The sequence below is a fragment of the Rhinopithecus bieti genome, unplaced genomic scaffold (assembly GCF_001698545.2).
Source record: "Rhinopithecus bieti isolate Rb0 unplaced genomic scaffold, ASM169854v2 scaffold_51827, whole genome shotgun sequence".
NCBI classification, from domain to species: Eukaryota; Metazoa; Chordata; class Mammalia; order Primates; family Cercopithecidae; genus Rhinopithecus; species Rhinopithecus bieti.
The window spans coordinates 172,083-190,555 of record NW_016820189.1 but is presented as its reverse complement, the minus strand read 5'-3'; the positions used below and the strand labels follow the sequence as shown (position 1 = coordinate 190,555).

Sequence of the window (18,473 nt, the reverse complement as noted above, 5' to 3'; positions counted from 1 at the left end):
CGATTCTCCTGCCTCAGCCTCCCGAGTAACTGGGATTACAGGTATCCGCTACCATGCCCGGCTAATTTTTGTATGTTTAGGAGAGACGAGGTTTCACCATGTTGGTCAGGCTGGTCTCAAACTCCTCACCTCAGGTGATCCACCTGCCTCGGCCTCCCAAAGTGCTGGGATTACAGGCGTGAGCCACCGCACCTGGCCCTTTTTTTAATGTTTTTTTGAGATGGAGACTCACTCTTGTTGCCCAGGCTGGAGTGCAAGGACACAATCTCGGCTCACAGCAACCTCTGCCTCCTGGGTTCAAGCGATTCTCCTGCCTCAGCCTCCCAAGTAACTGAGATTACAGGCACCTGCTACCACGCCCAGCTAATTTTTGTATTTTTAGGAGATGAGGTTTCACCATGTTGGCCAGGCTGGTCTCAAACTCCTGGCCTTAGGTGATCTGCCCGCCTCGGCCTCCCAAAGTGCTGGGATTACAGGCGTGAGCCACTGTGCCCGACTAATCTATTATTTTAAGAACACCAGTCATGTAGAACTAGGGCCAACCTAGCAGCCTCATTTTAACTATCTCTTTAAAGACTCTATCTCCAATTACAGTCACATTCTGAAGTACTGAGATTAGGGCTTCAATGTATAAAATTTGGGGGACATTATTAAACCTATAACTAGCATAGTTTTTTTTTTCTTCACATACTTTTACTTTGATATAAATACTTAGATATTGAGAACTTAAAAACCAAAAGGCCTCTACCATGTGCATGTAGAAACGTATCGTGTAAAAAGAATCTGTTGTCTGGATTTGTTGCATCTTAGGATTTACTGAAAACCTTTCGGAGAACTTTGCCCCTAGGGCAGCCGCTTCTGGCAGAAAAAGACCAGACCTGGGCATCCAGGGCAGTCACATTTAGAAGCAAAAGCCAAGATTCATTCTATCATTCAATCATCATTTTCTTCAATGGCTGACACACCAAAAGAAGGTCAAATTTGTTTATTTGTCAATTCATTTTAATTTATGTATCTCTACATATATATATAGAGAGAGGGCCTCACTCTGTTGCCCAGGCTGGAATGCAGTGGCGTGATTATAGCTCACTGAAGCCTTGAACTCCTGGACTCAAGTGATCCTCCATTTCAGTCTCCCGAGTAGCCGGACTACAGGCACGTGCCACCATGCCAAAAAAATTTTTTTGTAGAGATGGGCAGGGGTGTCTCACTATGTTGCACAGGCTTGTCTTGAACACCTAACCTCAAGCAATCCTCAGGCCCTGGCCTCCCAAAGTGTTGGGATTATAGGCATTAGCCATTGTGCCAGGCAAGTTATTTCCCCAAAAAACACTTTCTTAAGGGATGGTCCTGGTCCACCAGCATCTGAGTCACCTGGGATATCTGTTATGGAAGCCGGTCTCTGCATCATACTGCGGATTCAGTGAATTCAGCTCTGGGTCTGGGAACCTGCACTTCAGCAAGCGTCCCACCCACCTGCCCGCTGGAGCCTGTGGGTCTCTTCCCTGAGAACTGTGTGCAGCCATCTATGCACCCACTCATCACCCATGAAAAAGATCATGCTTGTCTGAACAGCAAAATTGAATATGTTTATTTTACACAAAGTACAATTCAGTATATGCAGAGAGGTACTCAGCATCACACCCATGATCAATATCCTCTTATTTTCATTTGGTATGTCACTGAAAACCTGGCACACCACTTAGCTAAAAATCACACAAAATACCCTGTAGAGAAATCAAACTGATGTTTTTTTCCCCCCAAACGATAGATTTCCTCTTCATTAGTCAAATCTGATAGTGATATTCATTAATAAGGAACACCAAAGTTTTCAAGTATCAACTCTGAATGGCTGAGACCCTAATCTGACTGTTATTAGCCACCAAGAACTCAGAAGAGCAAAGAACTCAAGAAGAGGCAAGCAAGAGCACTATGGAAATTATATTCTTTTCTGTGAAATTCAGTCCCACAGCTATTTGAGCAAGGGTCCAAGACAATGGAGAGGCAGCAAAGCTGCTGGGAGGGCCTGTTTGCAGGCAGAAACGCACTGGCTGTGCCTCGCCCCGCCGCGTCCTTTCCGAGGGTGTGTTCTTTACTGGCTTCACTTTAACTTGGTCCTCTGACTTTGGGTTGTAAACTTTACAGTTCCAAGAATCAACTTTGGTTGAACGCAAGAGTAACATCCCCATCCAAAAGAGAAATGTTCTCATGATATGAAGGCCATTCTGTAGACTGCATGTATATACGTTTATATTTATATAAGCTCCTATGCGAGACAAAGTTTCCTTCCTCTTAGCAAGACAATACTGCATCCAGCAACACTGCTCTGGCTAGCTCTTTTTCCTGTATGGCCTCATGTGTGCGACAATTGAAGCAGCTATTTCTCCCTTCCTCTTGTTCTGGCCAAAATAATCTAGGAATTCACCATCTGGTCCAACCAAGTACATTATTATCGTGTGATCCACCTGCAGAGAGAAGGGGGGAGAGTGTGACAAAGATTACCAAAATAAGCTGCTTATTTTACTGAATGTGTCCTGCAAGATAAGAGAACTTTACATTCATGCTTAAATAACCTCTGTAGCATCTATCATGGAATAGGTTTAAGCCTATTATAGCAAATTCCTAACAAAAATTGTCTAAAATCTTCTGTGTCCTAAACATCTGCACTGGTTATTGCTTGTCACAGCTAGAACCTGAAATTCTTTTGGTTTAATCCTTAACACATTTACCCACACACCCTCTGAGAAAAGAATTCACCTTCTAAGAAACAGCTGCTGCAGGCTTTCACAAAGCAGTCAATCTTTGTGGAAGAGCAATGCTGTTGAAAAATACCTTCATTTTCGAGTAAGGTATCTCCTCAGACCCTAAACATGTTACAGAGACATCACATGGAATTAAGTGTTGGTGAAAAACTGCTTTCTTTCGTAAGTTCTTGGGTTTATTCCTTTGTTTTAGAAAGAACTGGTTGTCATTCATTACCGCCAAAATTCTGCTTACCATGCTTTATGAGAAGAAATCAGAAAACTAATCACTAGTTTAAATAATCTATAAAGTTGAACAATATTTAGTTTTAATATTAGTAATTCAAACAGAAACAGGAAAAGAAACATTTTTCTCCCCAAGGAAATTTTTGTCTCCTCCACTGAATAATCCTGCCTGAAATCAATCTATCACCTGGAAAGCAAATCTTCAGAAGCCATAAATGCTGCCCTTCCCCAACCCCCCAGCCCCCGCCGCCAACTCACGGAGTCATCTTAAAAATCACCTGGAAAGCAAATCCTCGGGAGTGTAAATGCTGCTCCCCCCAACCACAGAGTCATCTGAAACTCAGCATCCATTTTCCCAGCAAAGTCCTAAAACGGTCCCAGCTCTAACTTTAACTTAGATTAGTCACCAGTTTTTTTAGTTAGACACTTTCATAAAATCCAATTTCAAGTGAGATTTGGCACTTAAGAGTCCTTGGAATTTATTGCAGGCTTGATTGCTATTTGGCAAGACAAAGAAAGACAGGAATGTGATTACGAATACCAAACTGGAGACACTGCCCAAATATACCCCAGCATGCATTATATGTCTGTGAGGATATTATTTTTTTATACACACATTCTTAAGACAGCAAATGGAAAGAGCACCTGCCTCCCCACATAAGGAAAGAATGTGCACCAAAAGAGCGCCAACAACTGGATCTCAAGTGCTGTGGGACAATCCACTGTCGGAGCAACACGGGGAGCTCTATTTCTCCACACAACTGATACAGAAATCAGAAGTCAGTCTCCAGTTCTCTTGTCAAGCCTTACTCTGTAGCTTACATCACTCTTCCTCCCTATTTCTTCCTTTTCTCTATTCTCTGTTAAAAAAACCAAATGACAATATGTGGGACTTATTTTCTGAGTGTTCTTAATATAAATTACCTTGTAGTACACAACAAAAACATTGTTTTATCTGTATCTGTTGAACTTGTCAGGTCACTCCTCAATATTCCTTTGGGTTGTGACACAGCAAATTGACCTTTATTCTAATATAGAGGTCTTCCAAGTTCTAGTACTTCCTTGTATAGAAAAAGGACACTAGCATTAACTGACAAATTCTTTCACATGTCATCTTAAGCCATGAAACAGGTATTCTCCTCCTCTACAAATGGCATCACAGGCTGGAGACAGTAAATTATATAATTGCTAAGTGCCAGGCCTAACTTTAAAACCTAGAATCTGTCTAGTTTTAAAGTCCACAAACTTTTATCACCATGTTGCCTCTAGCTCCAATTCTAGTGGAGGGCAGTAACTCAGTTTTTTTAGTGTGCAAGTTACGTTTTAGTGTGAGTTACGTTTTGAAAAGGTAATATATGCACATAGAAAAGGAATATCCAGTAAATTTATTCAATGAAAATGTCCCTCCCCGTCTTCACACCCAGAGTGCCTCAGTTCCCTTTAGAGGGAACCAATGTCACCAGTTCCTTCCAGAGAAACTCTCTGCATCTACTATGTGTATATATCCACTACCACTTATTTTTTTTATACACAAGTAACAATATATTATACAGTACTGCTTTCTCATTTAACAATATATTGGACATTGTTCTATATCAGATTATACACAGTAGTTAAAAAATGGTTCCTGGATTTTCAGTCTTTTCTCTTTACAATGCCATAGGGTATATTTGTAGGATAAAGTCCAAAAAGTAGAATCTCTGGCCTAAAAAGTGTATCACTTTAAATGTGAGAGACACTGTTAAATTGCCCTCTGAAGAGGGTGTATGAGTTTAATCCCTATCAACAATGCATGAGAGAGCCTGCTGTTCCAAATTCACTCCTCCAGTATATTTCCTGTTTTTCCAATTTTGACAATATGTTTTCAAATTTCCTGACCACTGCTGAGCTAATAGAAAAACGTTACCTCATTATACAATTCACATTTCTTTTATTAGGAAACTGAACATTTAGGTTTGAAAGCCATTTGTATTCCTTTTTCAACAGTACTTTCTAATACCTATATAATTATTATTATATATAAAATACATTAATGTGCAGATCCAGCTTTCTATGGAATCCCAAATATTTGGTATACCCAGTTCCATCAGTCTGAAGAGTCCCCTCAAAAGCCAGAAGCTTACCTTTTGTTGCTGTTGTTTTAGATTAAGAAAATTTCATTCCATTACATCTCAACGGTAACCTTAAAGGTACCCCCTTACTTCCTGCAGGTCCTTAAATGTTAACAGAAGTTTCCCAAACCATCTTATGGATGAAAGTCTGTGACCTCAAGGGACTGAAGTCACACTAACGAAAAGCCTAAGAAGCTGGAGAGTGTCTCCCCCTATTGGATGATTTAGCACATATACAGCAATGAATTCCCCATCGAATTTCATGAAAAGTCAAATTCTTATAGCAGTAGGCCAGTATTTCTAAAAATGGGGCCAAAGATACATTCTACAAGGTCCAAGAAGTCTCCATAAGACTTACATATTTTCATTTTCATTTGTAATTAAAAAAATGAATATCCATATTCTGGATTATCTGTGTTGTGAGTATAAATTTCAGTGCCCAGGCTTGTGTTTGCTTTATGATCTCACTGGCACCTAGCTGTCCACTGCTGTTACAGGCAGACATGAATATAATACATTCTTGCCACATCAATAATAACCAGGCAAGGCAGGCTACACAATTAAAGGTTTCAAAGTATTTTAAATAGAAAATGCAGAGGGGCAGTTGAGTAGAGCTGGGTATGTGACAGCAGTCTGACCACAACCCCCTTCCTGCCATGAGCAGCACTTTGGTTTCAGCAAAATCGCTTGTCACTGTAACTCAATGTTTTCAATTTAAGTTCTGCAGGCTGTTTGGGTTTATTTGTACAACTTCTTTCTGATTTATGACTTTCTGACTCTGAGTTATGAGTTCTAAGCGTAAGACTATGGAGTGTTACCTAGTTTAGGACTGTATACATTTAAACAATTTAATATAACTCATTTAATACTGGAAATCAGACTGATAAGCTCATCTATTCCTGCTGTCATCATCAGATAAACTCCAAACCACAACTCTCTGTAAAAAAGAAGTCTGGAAAGTCCTTTTCCTATGGCTTCCTCTCTTGGCCACTGTGGCTCTCTGCGCTTCTCTCCTTCTGCTAGAGCAGCAAGAGGAAAACAGAGGAGGGTCCCTCTACTTTCCTTACAATTAAGGCTTAAGGAAAAATGCTCTTTTTTCTCATCTTTTACTACAAGGAATCCAAGTTTCCCTAATTCTACAAGGCAGCACAACTGGAAGACAAGATTACTGTGTAGGCTTAATTAAGGCAAACGGGCCAGAAGCTTGCTTTTAATTTCGGCTGTAGGCTCCAGGAGCACATGTGTTTCAGGTTCAAAGGGACAGAGAAACCACGGTTGGCTGTCGAGACAAAGCACTGCACTGAGACATCCCATGCCCTCTGCAACTCACTCTTCGGACGGGCCATGGGGAGCTGCTGGATCAGTGATTCACAGTCTTGGCCATCTTTCTTTCTACAAAGACAGCTTCACAGCTAGAAAGATCTTATGATTACCCTGTCCAAATAATATTACAGAAAAAACAGAGTATGACAACTAAGAGAAAAACTGAAATAATGCTAAAATACAATGCCGACTCTTAATGTGATAGGAGAAAAATGTCCAAATTGAGAAGAAAATTGGTGGATCGTGGTGGTGCTAATGCCCGTTTTTGGTGCTTCACTGCGAAACCACTGACAAGAAAAGAAACAGAGTAACTTGGGCATGACCCTAAGGCTTCTGGGGCAGTGCTGATGAATATGAGGATAGTTCATGTAAGAGCTACACCAGTACAACAGAATTTCTGTTCCTTATCATTAAAAAGCACACATTTAACACCTAACTGTCCAAGGCATATAGTCAATGGGCAAATAAACCTTTTATCTTTTGCTTTTCAGAATTCTCATTCAACCTAAAAATGCAGTTCTCCATGGCCTAAAACTGGTTCTCCGAAAGACCAATTTCTGATACCTCTATACTGGGGACGCAGTGAGAACCAATACAATCTCTTCAAAATCAGTGTTGTTCCAAATGATGGCTTCTCTTTATTTACAACATGGCACCCAAGTATCTGGTTTTAAATTGCCCTAAAATCCTATATGTCACTATAAGAGAAAAACAGGCAACTGAATTATGAGAATAGTGAATACAAATCAAACAATCATCTTTTAAAAAGCATGCTTCTGGCTGGGCGCAGCGACTCAGGCCTGTCATCCCAGCACTTTGGGAAAGCTGAGGTGAGCAGCGCAGATCACCTGAGGTCAGGAATTCCAGAACTCTTGGCCCTCGCCTGGCCAACATGACAAAACTCCTTCCCTACTAAAAATACAAAAATTAGCCGGGCACGGGTGGGCGCACGCCGGTAATCCCAGCTATGCGAGAGACTGAGGGAGGAGAACTGCTTGAATCCGGGAGGCGGAGGTCGAAGTGAGCCGAGGTCATACCACTGCACTCCAGCCTGGGTGATGGAGTGAGACTCCATCTCAAAAATAAATAAAAAGTAAAAAACACGCTTATATTATCCTTTCAAATATTCAAAATTCCTAAGGAGGCTGGGTGCGGTGGCTCCCGCCTGTAATCCCAGCACTTTGGGAGGCTGAGGTGGGTAAGGCCAGGAGTTCGAGATCAGCCTGGCCAACATGGTGAAACCCCGTCTCTCCCAAAAAATATAAAAAAGTAGCCAGGTGTGGTGGTATGCACCTGTAATCCCAGCTACTCGGGAGGCTGAAGTAGAAGAATTGCTTGAATTTGGGAGGCGGAGGTTGCAGTGAGCCAAGATCGTGCCACTGCACTCCAGCCTGGACAACAGAGTGAGACTCCGTCTCATAAAAAAAAAAAAAAAAAAAAAAAAAAAAAATTCCTAAGGACTTTGCAATAATCTTAGGTTTTCTCTCTTCTCAGAAGCCAATCAGTCATTGAAAAATCTTACGACTATCTGGGATCTGGGAGCTGGTCCATGGGTTAAAACTGGAGCATTTACTTACTATATAGTCTTCATCTTCGTCCTTGGGGCCAGGGCTGTAATACACTCTATATGCTCTGGCCACTTGATCGACTTCTTCTCTCGTGCCAGTCAAGCCAACCAGTTTGGGAGAAAATTCTAAATAAAACATGAGAGAGACAGTGAAAAATGAGAAGCTAGTAAAACAACCATCTCTACTTCAAAAAATATACCAGTTGTAAAGCAGCTCTACTGCCACTTTCTTCCTGTGAGTCCCCAAACATTTCTTCACGATTCAAAGGAAAAGGAGAAGAAATTCACAAAGAACAAATGAAAATTCTCCTTTGTAATATAAAAGTCAAATCCTTTTATGACTACCTAGTAAAGACCTGGAGGGAATATTTTCTAATTACTTACATCACATTTTAAATTGATTTTAAAAAATTAGTTACATGTAGCTCTGAGATACACTAAAGCTCAAAAATATTATCATAGATTAACTACTATAACTTTTCATGGCATCATATGAGGAAAAAAATTTGCTTCACAACTAAGTTCATATCAGGTCAAAATACCTGCATCTTATTTTCTTGCAAATAATTTCAACACTAGTATCAAGTTCCACTCTTTACTTCTGATAAAACAAAACAAAACAAAACTGGTCAATTAATTAATACTAGTCATTCCCAAATCACAATCATAACAAAGTTCTGAAAAAGGGCAAATCATTCATAGCATGTATCTGCTATTAAGTTTTTGGAATTTATGTAAGTGAACTGGTAGAGGTCACTTAAAACAACTGGATTCATCAAACTACTGAAATGACAGCCCAACATTTAACAGCAGTTCCTTCTTCTAAAGGTACAGAAGCCAATTTTTGTTCCTTGGATGAACTCATCAATCTAAATGAGAAATTGTTCAGATTCTGAAAAGACAGGCTTTTTCCCCCCACTCTGAGTAAATAAAGAGAAAGGTAAATGAAGCCTGAGTTAGCTGCACATTCAAACTTTTTTAAAAATTAAATTGCTGAAACTGCATTTTTTTCTAAATACCAAGTTAAAGTCTTAAAAATCTCCCCAAAATGCAACTAGTAATGACTACATCATCAATCAGTATGTGCTGCTGAAAATTACCATAAAGTTTGGAGTTTTGGTTAGGTACAGCAACTCAAATGTCTACTCATTTGAGGATATTATGGTTTGGTTAGTAATATGTGATTTTTGCGGCTACAACACATGTTTAAATTGAAGACTGTGCATAACTCAATGAGTTCATAAATATCTGGTTTTTATTGCTTCATGAAATGACTATACTATTGCCCAAATTTCTGACAAACCTATAAACTGTAGAAATAAATTATGCTTAAGTATATGTAGTAAAAACTCCAAACTTCAAGAAGAAAACATAAATCTTTGTAACCTTGGGTTAGACAAATATTTCTTACATACCAAACCAAAAGCACGATATTAACAGGACACACTGATAAATCTGGACTTCATTAGAACAAGGCACTGTTACGAGACTGAAATGACAAGCCACAGACTGGTAGAAAGTATTTGCAAATCACATACCTAACTTGTATCTAGAATATAAATAATACATACACACATACATGCGAAAACAAAGAACTCCATAAAAAGTGGTCGAAAGATATGAACAGACACTTCACTAAAGGTAACACAGATGGCAAATAAGAGCATAAAAAGAAGCTTAACATTAACAGTCATTAAGAAAATGTATGCTAAAATCACAATGAGATATCACTAAGCACCTACTAGAGTGGCTAAGTTAAAAAGACTGGCCACACCAAGAGCGGTGATGCTGTGGCAGAGCTGGGACTCTCATATACTGCTGGCAGGAATGCAGAAATATACCATTTTAGAAAACAGGTTCTCAGCGTCTTAGAAAGTTAAAATACACCTACCATATGATCCAACCATTCCTATCGTATTTACTCGAAACAAATGAAAGTATGTGTCCACACAAAAACATGTACATAAATGTTCTTAGCAGCTTTATTTGTAACGGCCAATAAATGCAAAAAACACAAATGTCCATCGGTGAACTATTAGTCAGCAACAAAAAGGAATGAACTATGATACACAGAGAGTGCAGACTAATCTTTATCAACAGAAAGCAGTTCTGCAGACAGGAGATTGGGGAGGGAAAAAAGGAGGGGTTAAAAAGGGCAAAGGAAAACTTTTGAGGGTAACAGGTATGTTCATTTTCTTGACTGTGGGATGGTTTCAGTTACAAAAGGCAACAAATTATATACTTCAAATACCTATACTTTATTGCATATGTGTTAGAATTATACATACAACAGATCCTTCATAAAACATATTTTTAAATAACCTCAAAGTTTTAGAAGATATGTATTTGAATGTGTCATATAATAAATATAAAACTATTCTTTAGTGCTTTTAACCAGTTATTAAATCAATGTTAACATAATTAAAATTCAGATTCCTGATTTTTAAGCACATATGCTGAACTTGAGTCTAGAGAAATTAAACTTGCCCACTCTCACAGCTGAATTAGAACCTAATAAGCATCCACTCTCAATTCTACTATAATTTGTAGTCTTTAAAAGTGCCTAACAGCTTTTAAACAGCATACAGAGATGTTTGATTGAAATTCCTCCACTGAAAGTAATGCCTTCCTTAGAAGCAGAAAAAACAATCCTAAAATTCTTATAAAACCACAACAGACCCCTAAGAGCCAAGGCAATCTTAATTAAAAAGAACAAAGCTGGCAGGATCACACTACCTGACTTCAAAACAGTACAAAGTCATAGTAAACAAAACAGCATGGTACTGGCATAAAAACAGACACACAGACCAATGGGAACAGAATCGAGAACCGAGAAATTAAGCCAACTGATTTCTGACACAGACACCAAAAACATACACTGGGAAAGGACAGTCTCTTCAAGAAACGGTGCTGAAACTAGATCCCTATTTTTATCATATACAAAAATAAAATATAAATGTAGGAAAGACAAATGTAAGACCTGAAACTATAAAATTAGTAGAAGAAAACATAGGGGAAACACTTCAGGACATTAATCTGGGAAAAAATTTTATAGACAAGGCCTCAAGAGCACAGGCAACACAAGCAAAAACAGGCAAATGGGATTATATCAAAACAAAAAGCTTCTGCACAGCAAAGGAAACAATAAACAGAAGGAAGAGACAATCTAAGAATGGGAGAAAATATGTGCACACTATTCATCTGACTAGGGAGTAATATCCAGAATGTACAAGCAACTCAATCAACTCAACAGCAAAAACAAAAATAACATTTTTTAAAAGGGCAAATGATCTAAATAGGCATTTCTCAAAAGAAGGCATACAAATGGCCAAGAAGTATACGAAAAAATGCTTAACATCACCAATCACCAGGGAAACGCAAATCAAAACCACAATTAGGTATCTCATCCCAATTTGAATGACTATCACCAAAAATGCAAAAAAATAACCAATGCTGACAATGATTCAGAACAAAGATACCTCATACACACTGTTGATGGAAATGTAAATTAGTATAACCATTGTGGATAGCAGTATGGAGGTTCCTCAAAAAACTAAAAACAGAACTGCAATACAATCCAGGAATCTCACTACCGGGTATATATCCAAAGGAGATGAAAACAGTGTATTGAAGAGAAGTCTGCATTACCATGTTCACTACAGCACTAATCACAATAGCCAAGATATGAAATCCAACAGTACTCATCAACAGGTGAATGGATAAAGAAAATGCGGTGTACATACATCACGGCATACTACCCAGCCATATGAAAGAATGAAATTGTGTCATTTGTGGCAATGGAGATGAGCCTGGAGGATACTATTGATATGTTAAATGAAAAAAGTCAGGCACAGAAAGATAAATACTGCATGTTCATATTAATATGCAGAAGCTAAAAAAGTTGATCTCATAGAAGTAGAGAGAAGAACTGTGGATACTAGAGGCTGGAAAGGGTAAGGGAGGATAGGGACTCTGTACCCCATAAATATGTACAACTGTTATGTGTCAATTAAACAACAGTTATGTGTTTGTCATAGTAAATGTTTTATTTATTTTTAAGACGGAGTCTAGTTCTGTTGCCCAGGCTGGAGTTCAGTGGCGTTATGTCAGCTCACTGTGACCTCCGCCTCCCGGGTTCACGTGATTCTCCTGCCTCAGCCTCCCGAGTAGCTGGGATTACCGGCGCGCAGCACCATGCCTGGCTTATTTTTGTATTTTCTAGAGACGGGGTTTCACCATGTTGGCCAGGCTGGTCTCAAACTCCTGACTTAAGGTGATCTGCCCACCCTGGTCTCCCAAAGTGCTGGGATTACAGCAGGCACAAGCCACCATGCCTGGCCTGTCACAGCAAATGTTTTAAATTTATAAAACATGTGCTGAGTTCAAAATACGTTTATATTTAATTATTCATCTTTAATCTCCCAATGAACATACTTCCAGAATATATGTTTGTCCTAATTTTACCAAGGAGAGAATGAGTTACAGCCTGGAATTAGAAGCAATGTGTCCTTACTCTCAACTCAAGGCTCGATTAACTTAGTTGATACATGAAGGCCAAGTTCAAATCCTTTCTCTGTGACAAAACATAAAGAGCACTGCATCAGGAATTGAGAAACCCGTTTCTTACTTATACCCTGATTATCCACAGTAATAATTCCTAGCTTCATCTTTTTATTCGCCTATAAAATTGGTGGTAATACCATTTGTCCTATTCCACAAGGCACTGTAAGGTTCAAATGAACTGATATTCCAAAAACTTTAAAGCTAAATAAATGTAAAGTATTATTTAAAAAACGTACCTTTCACATACTTTGCGATGGCTTCTTTTGTGTCCCTCTCTGGGTCAATGCTGATGAAAAGTGGAGTTAGATCTGGCAGAGTTGTAATGCTATCTGAAAGAGAGTTCCAATTAGTCCGTATTCACACCCTAAGGGGAAAGACAAAGAAAACCAGCTATAACAGTAGAGTAGAGGACGTGCTGGACAGCTAGGTGTTTTAAAAAGAGATGGACATCTTACCATTCAGGTGAAGAGGAAGACGACGGGGAAGGGTATGGGGATGGGATGGCCTTTAGGAGGAGCAGACTCATACACAGTAGTATTGTCTGTGGTGGATAATACAAGGTTACATATCCTGTCAACTGCCTGCACTGGCGCATAAGTGTTCTTCCCCTGGATAATGTCATGTGGCTATCTTATCTCTTAATCCGCTCCAGTATCTGTAGTTTTTTTCACTCCCACCATATCTCAAGGGCAAGAAGGTAAACTGTAATAAGAACTGAATATCCTGAAATAATACACTTTATGGAGGCACCCTTCCTTCTTACTGGTATTAGTAAAATGCCACTGACTGCAAACCATTGCAAAGATTTCCTAATTTAATTGTCACAATCAGTGGGGAAGAGGCAATGCTGGCCTCAGTGATGCAATAAAGAAGGGACACAAAAGCCGAGTTAAGGGAGACACACTGACATTTTTAAGTGATCTAACATTTCACATCAAAACAAGCTTCCTTCAGTGGAGAATAAGGTCACAAGACTCAAAGCAACCAACAAGCCAAATGCTGAGATTTTATGTTCTTACAAATCACATAATTGCAAAACCCCACCTAACAATAATACAAGAGTGTGAAAAACCTAGTAACATTAAGTAAACATATACTTTGTATAATTAGTGACGGCTTTCTTACCTATTTCATCCACGACTTGAATCATCTTTTCTAGTTCTTCTGGACAGACATCAGGGCAATGAGTGAAGCCAAAATAAATCAACAACCACTGACCCAAGTAGTCCTTGTCAGTTTTATGCTCCCCAGTATGAGTTGTGAGGGAAAATGGTCCCCCAAGTAAAGGCTTGCCGATCTGTCGCTGCCGTTCCTTCTCTAACTCTTAAGGAGACACAAACATACACACCAAAAAAAAGTCAGTTTAACCAGAGGTACTCAAATACCTGACATATGGCCAGTACTATGTTACTCACGGTGGGGGCACAAAATGTGGAAAAAATAGTTTGTTTTCCAGAAGCTAAAGAAATCTTTTGAGAAAAATAAGCACAAAACATTAAAACAAAATCAAATGAAATACTATGGTATGTTGTAAAAAAGGAAACAATATTTCTTCTTTTTCAGGAACAATTCAGTCCTAAGCCATTAGGTGTGTCCATGCTGGGGGCAGGGAGGGGCCGCAGTGGCCTACAGCTGCATGTCTGAACCCAAGTGGGGTGCGGGGGGTAGCCTGGCATATGAAGTCTGATCCTGCGTGGGGAGGTGAGAGTGGAGATGGGACCTTAGTTACACACAGGAAATTGATGAAATAAATGAATATATTAAAGACAAGAGAGTTACAATAGGAAACGGAGTCAACTATGGAGAGGAAGAAAGCTAGGCTGAACCCTGTAGTACTGGAAATACACTGGAGGTACTAGTGTGAGCTTCTATCTATATAGATATAAAATAAATATAGACGTACATAAATACATCTATTTTCTCACCATGTCCACTGAGAGGACCACGGAGCAGACACACTCCAAGAACGATGAGCCCAGAACCTGACTTCTAAATATCATTCTTCACTAAAAGGAAACAGCTTTTTGGAGAAATGGCTGATACCAGGGTTGTGGCAAAGAAAGTGGAAAACGAGGCTGGAACCTCTTGTTGTGGCAGAAGGAAAGCAGAACTCAGAGAACACGTCAAAGCCACAGAAGCCTGCTGCAAGGGGGCTCCCGCTGATCGATCTGGGACAACTTGGGCATCAAAATAAAGAGATTATGGATTGAAACTGAATGAATATACAGCAAACAAGTCCACAGATTCAAATAAATGAATGCATTGATAGTGTGATGGGAAACAGAAAATTTAAGTATACATATGCCAATACAAATCATGAAAGACCATTAATTACATGAGTAACTTTTCAGTAGAAAACTTGTTAGACACACATTAATCAAGTGATCAAACTGGACATTATCAGTAATGGGACAACTGGTATTATGTGGTATCTGACCAGATGCAAGGAGAATACAGCATCACTTTTGTGATATTCCTGCCAAAGGTGAACAACCCGAATGACCTGAATGAGGAAACATCAGACAAATCCAAGCTAAGAGGCATTCTGCAAAATAACTCTCCTGTAACTGTCAAAGCTGTCAAGATCGTGGGAGTCAGTTAAAGCCTGGGAAATTGCTACAGATGAAGGAGGCTAAGGTGAACAACTAGGTACAAGGTGGTGTGGTTCTGAAACGGATGAAACGGATGTCTTTTGCTATGAAAGATGTCAAGTAGCAAAACCTGGAAGACTGAACTGTAATCCAGCCTGGGCAACAGGAGTGAAACTCTGTCTCAAAAACCAACCAAACAAACAAAACCCTATCTGAAGACTGAACAGGAGCAAAATATCAGTGTTAATTTTCTAAATTTGATGGTTGTATTGTGGTTACGTTCGAGAAGGTCCTTGTTTGTAGGAAATACACCAAAAAGTGTTTGGAGCTGATGAGGCAACATGTCAGCATATAAATACTCTCAAATTATTTAGGAAGAGTTTTAAGATTATTTCATAACACATTTTTAAAATAAAACAAATGCTAGAACTGCACTTGAAATCCCAAAGTCAAAAAAAGCTTCCATATTCTAGAATTTTCCTGCCACAACTTTCCTAGCTTTTCTTTGTGAAACTAAAGGAACTTACTGCTTATTAGACTATGAAAATCTTACCAAGACTACTTATTATGCCAAAGAGTCTGATATCTATATATGCACGTATATCAGTACAAAACTTACACTGCTAAGTTCCCAAAGCCTATGAATTCCCAGATTTAATCACTGGCCTTTGTCTATAATGTTATCAAAAGAGACTCCAAAGAATGGAAAGGTTTAAGCAATACTTTAAAGATTTACCTAAAACCTCTAAACCAAATCTTAGAGAAGTCCTAGGATATTCACTAAAATACAAAGTTCTTATATACAATTTCTAAATATTTCAAGATGCTAATCCAGAGTAGTTCCTAGCATTTCCTGACCAGACTCTCTTCACCACCCCCTCATCCACAGAGGGCATGCAGTATCTACGCGCACCATGCTTCTTGCCTGATCCCTAGGAAGCCTGCTCAAATCCCACGGCTGGGCCTTGCTTTTGCTCTCAGAACATGCTAAGCTTCCTTCTGGCCTGGCAGAACCGCATAAAGTAAAATCCTTTACTTCTGTGTCAGTTTCCCTGCCGTGTGCACCTCAAAAGCTGGAGTGCCTCTTAGTCATCTTTGTACCCTCCAGATTTCATCTCGCCCAGTCAAAGCTATCCACAGTATATCTTTTAACACTCTTATGCAGTGGTATCCTAGCTTGGGTCCTGGAACAGATAAAAGACACTGATAGAAAAACAAGTGAAATCCAAAAAGAAGCTGTAATTTCATAGTTGTGTGCCATTTTAAATTTCTTAGTTATGAAAAATGTGCCATGGTTATACAAGATGTTAATATTAGGGGAAGCTGGGTGACAGGTATATAGAACCTATGCTATCTTTGCAATTTTTTTTTGGGTAAAGCTAAAGTTGTTTCAAAACAAAAGCTTAACAACAACGAAAAGGTGTGAGTCCATAGCCAGGAAGAACTTGATTTAGGGCTGAGCAGATGACAGCTACTTACTCTCTGCTTTTTGTTTCTTCATGTACTTCATTCCAGCCAGTAAAGCTCCTCCAATAGCAAATGTGATTGCTAAAGACTTCCAGGAAACAGGCTACTAGGGCAGGGATTTCAAACAGAAAAATTCTAGTAAGACGCAAACATTTAACCATAGAAACTTATGACAGTAGTTTTTAATACATATACACACAGGCCATGATGTTGTTAAATGTGCAAAATGTTTCAGGGATGAGAAAATGCTCAAAGTTTCTGTGGATGCAGTTAGATCTGGGATCTGAATTACAAAGACAGTCATCTCCAAGGGAAAGTCCCCTAAGTCTGTTTCTCTTCATGTTTAAAAAACACACAAAGAAAAAACACAACCTCAAGTACCATGATTGTTACTATGTGTGACCCTGGCTCCAATCCTGACTTAAAAACCAATGATGGCCCGGCGTGGTGGGTCACACCTGTCATCCCAGTACTTTGGGAGGCCGAGGCGGGTCGATCACCTGAGGTCTGGAGTTTGAGACCAGCATGGCCAACATGGTGAAATCCCATCTCCGCTAAAAATACAAAAATTAGCCGGGCGTGGTAGCGGGTCCCTCTAAACCCAGCTACATGGGAGGCTGAGGCAGGAGAATCGCTTCAACCGGGGAGGCGGAGTTACAGTGGGCCGAGATCGGGCCACTGCACTCCAGCCTGGGCAAAAGAGCAAAACTCCGTCCCAAAACAAAATAAAAACCAAAAATCCACATACACACACACACACACACACACACACACACACACACACACACCATTATCTGTTTATGCTGATACTGAGAATATAAACAAACCAAACGAAATTTGGGAGGTTAACCTAACTCTGGCTTCCAGAAGTAACAAAGCCAAAGTACAAGAGGCATCTAAAAGCGGAGCTTCCTGCAAATTACCGCCATTATTTCTTTGTACCCTTATTCAACTCCCCAAATGAGGAAGAAGTTGGCCAACTAGGCCTAACTCATTAACCTTCCAGCAGCTCCGAAAACCCACTTCTCTTACCACAGGATAGTGGCTCTCAAGTTCTTTCTGGGTCAGAACTGGAACTCGAGAGAACCCCAAGGAAAACGCACATCCACACATAACTAAGTTCCATTTTTTGTTTCAATTTCAACGTATACATGGAACTCTGGATGAGGCTCAAGTGACAAATGATAAAAGTCCTCTGACTCCTCAATCACAGTCAACTTTAGGTTCACACCCTTAAGAAAACCTGAAACTTAATTTTTTTTTTTTTTGGTGGAAACGCTAACATAAAATCCAAGTCCGGGCATCCAGCCACGTGAAGAGGGTGTAAGTAAGGTCTCAAGTTCTCTCTGGAGAACTGGGACTACCGGCAAAGCACGGGAAATGCAGGATGAAATTCCACGACGCAGGTAACGCGCCCAAGCTGAGGACAACTTTAGAGGAGGCGGAGTAGTGTCTGAGGTTAGTTACGACCAAGTGGGATGTGGCGGCTGGGCTGGCCGACAGCAGCGACGAGCAGCAGAAGGGTTCCAGGTGTGCACTCACCCCGGGCTTCGAGGGGCGCGCGGAGTCTCTGGGGCCCTTCTCCGACCACGGGGGTGGGGGTGGCGGCCTCGCCGTGCTGAGGGGCCGGGTTCCTAAGCAGTAGCCAGGGAGCCCCGAGGCACGCCACACCTCTGCTTGCCGCACGCAGAACTGCCTCAGCAAGACTCTCGCAGTCCCCTCGGCTGGGCCCCAAAGCTCGAGTCCGCGAGGCAAGAAGCGCCAAAGTCGGCCACCCAGAGGCCGCATAACTAGTCCGGTTACTAGGACCAGCATCGCCATGGGGTATCCTTTGACCCTCCCCGCGATTTCCGGTAACGTTTCG

The 18,473-nt window shown here is 40.2% G+C and overlaps 1 protein-coding gene across 1 annotated transcript; it reads right to left on the bottom strand.

Moving 5' to 3' along the window:
• Positions 1–1,568: 1,568 nt before the first annotated feature.
• Positions 1,569–18,472, bottom strand: SCO1 (synthesis of cytochrome C oxidase 1). The gene is made up of 6 exons (XM_017859653.1): positions 18,152–18,472; positions 16,622–16,712; positions 13,677–13,874; positions 12,788–12,880; positions 7,999–8,114; positions 1,569–2,465 (listed from the first exon to the last, which is right to left on the bottom strand). The coding sequence occupies exons 1-6, from the start codon at positions 18,428–18,430 to the stop codon at positions 2,331–2,333; spliced, it is 912 nt and encodes a 303-aa protein (XP_017715142.1). The 5' UTR covers positions 18,431–18,472; the 3' UTR covers positions 1,569–2,330.
• Position 18,473: the final 1 nt, after the last annotated feature.

Coding starts and splice junctions, on each gene's coding strand:
- SCO1 (XM_017859653.1), bottom strand. CDS start 18,430: ATGGCGATGCTGGTCCTAGTAACCGGACTAGTTATGCGGCCTCTGGGT. Junction 12,881..13,676: donor TCAAGTCGTGGATGAAATAG/GTAAGAAAGCCG, acceptor ACTCTCTTTCAG/ATAGCATTACAACTCTGCCA. Junction 8,115..12,787: donor CATCGCAAAGTATGTGAAAG/GTACGTTTTTTA, acceptor TGTTTTATTTAG/AATTTTCTCCCAAACTGGTT.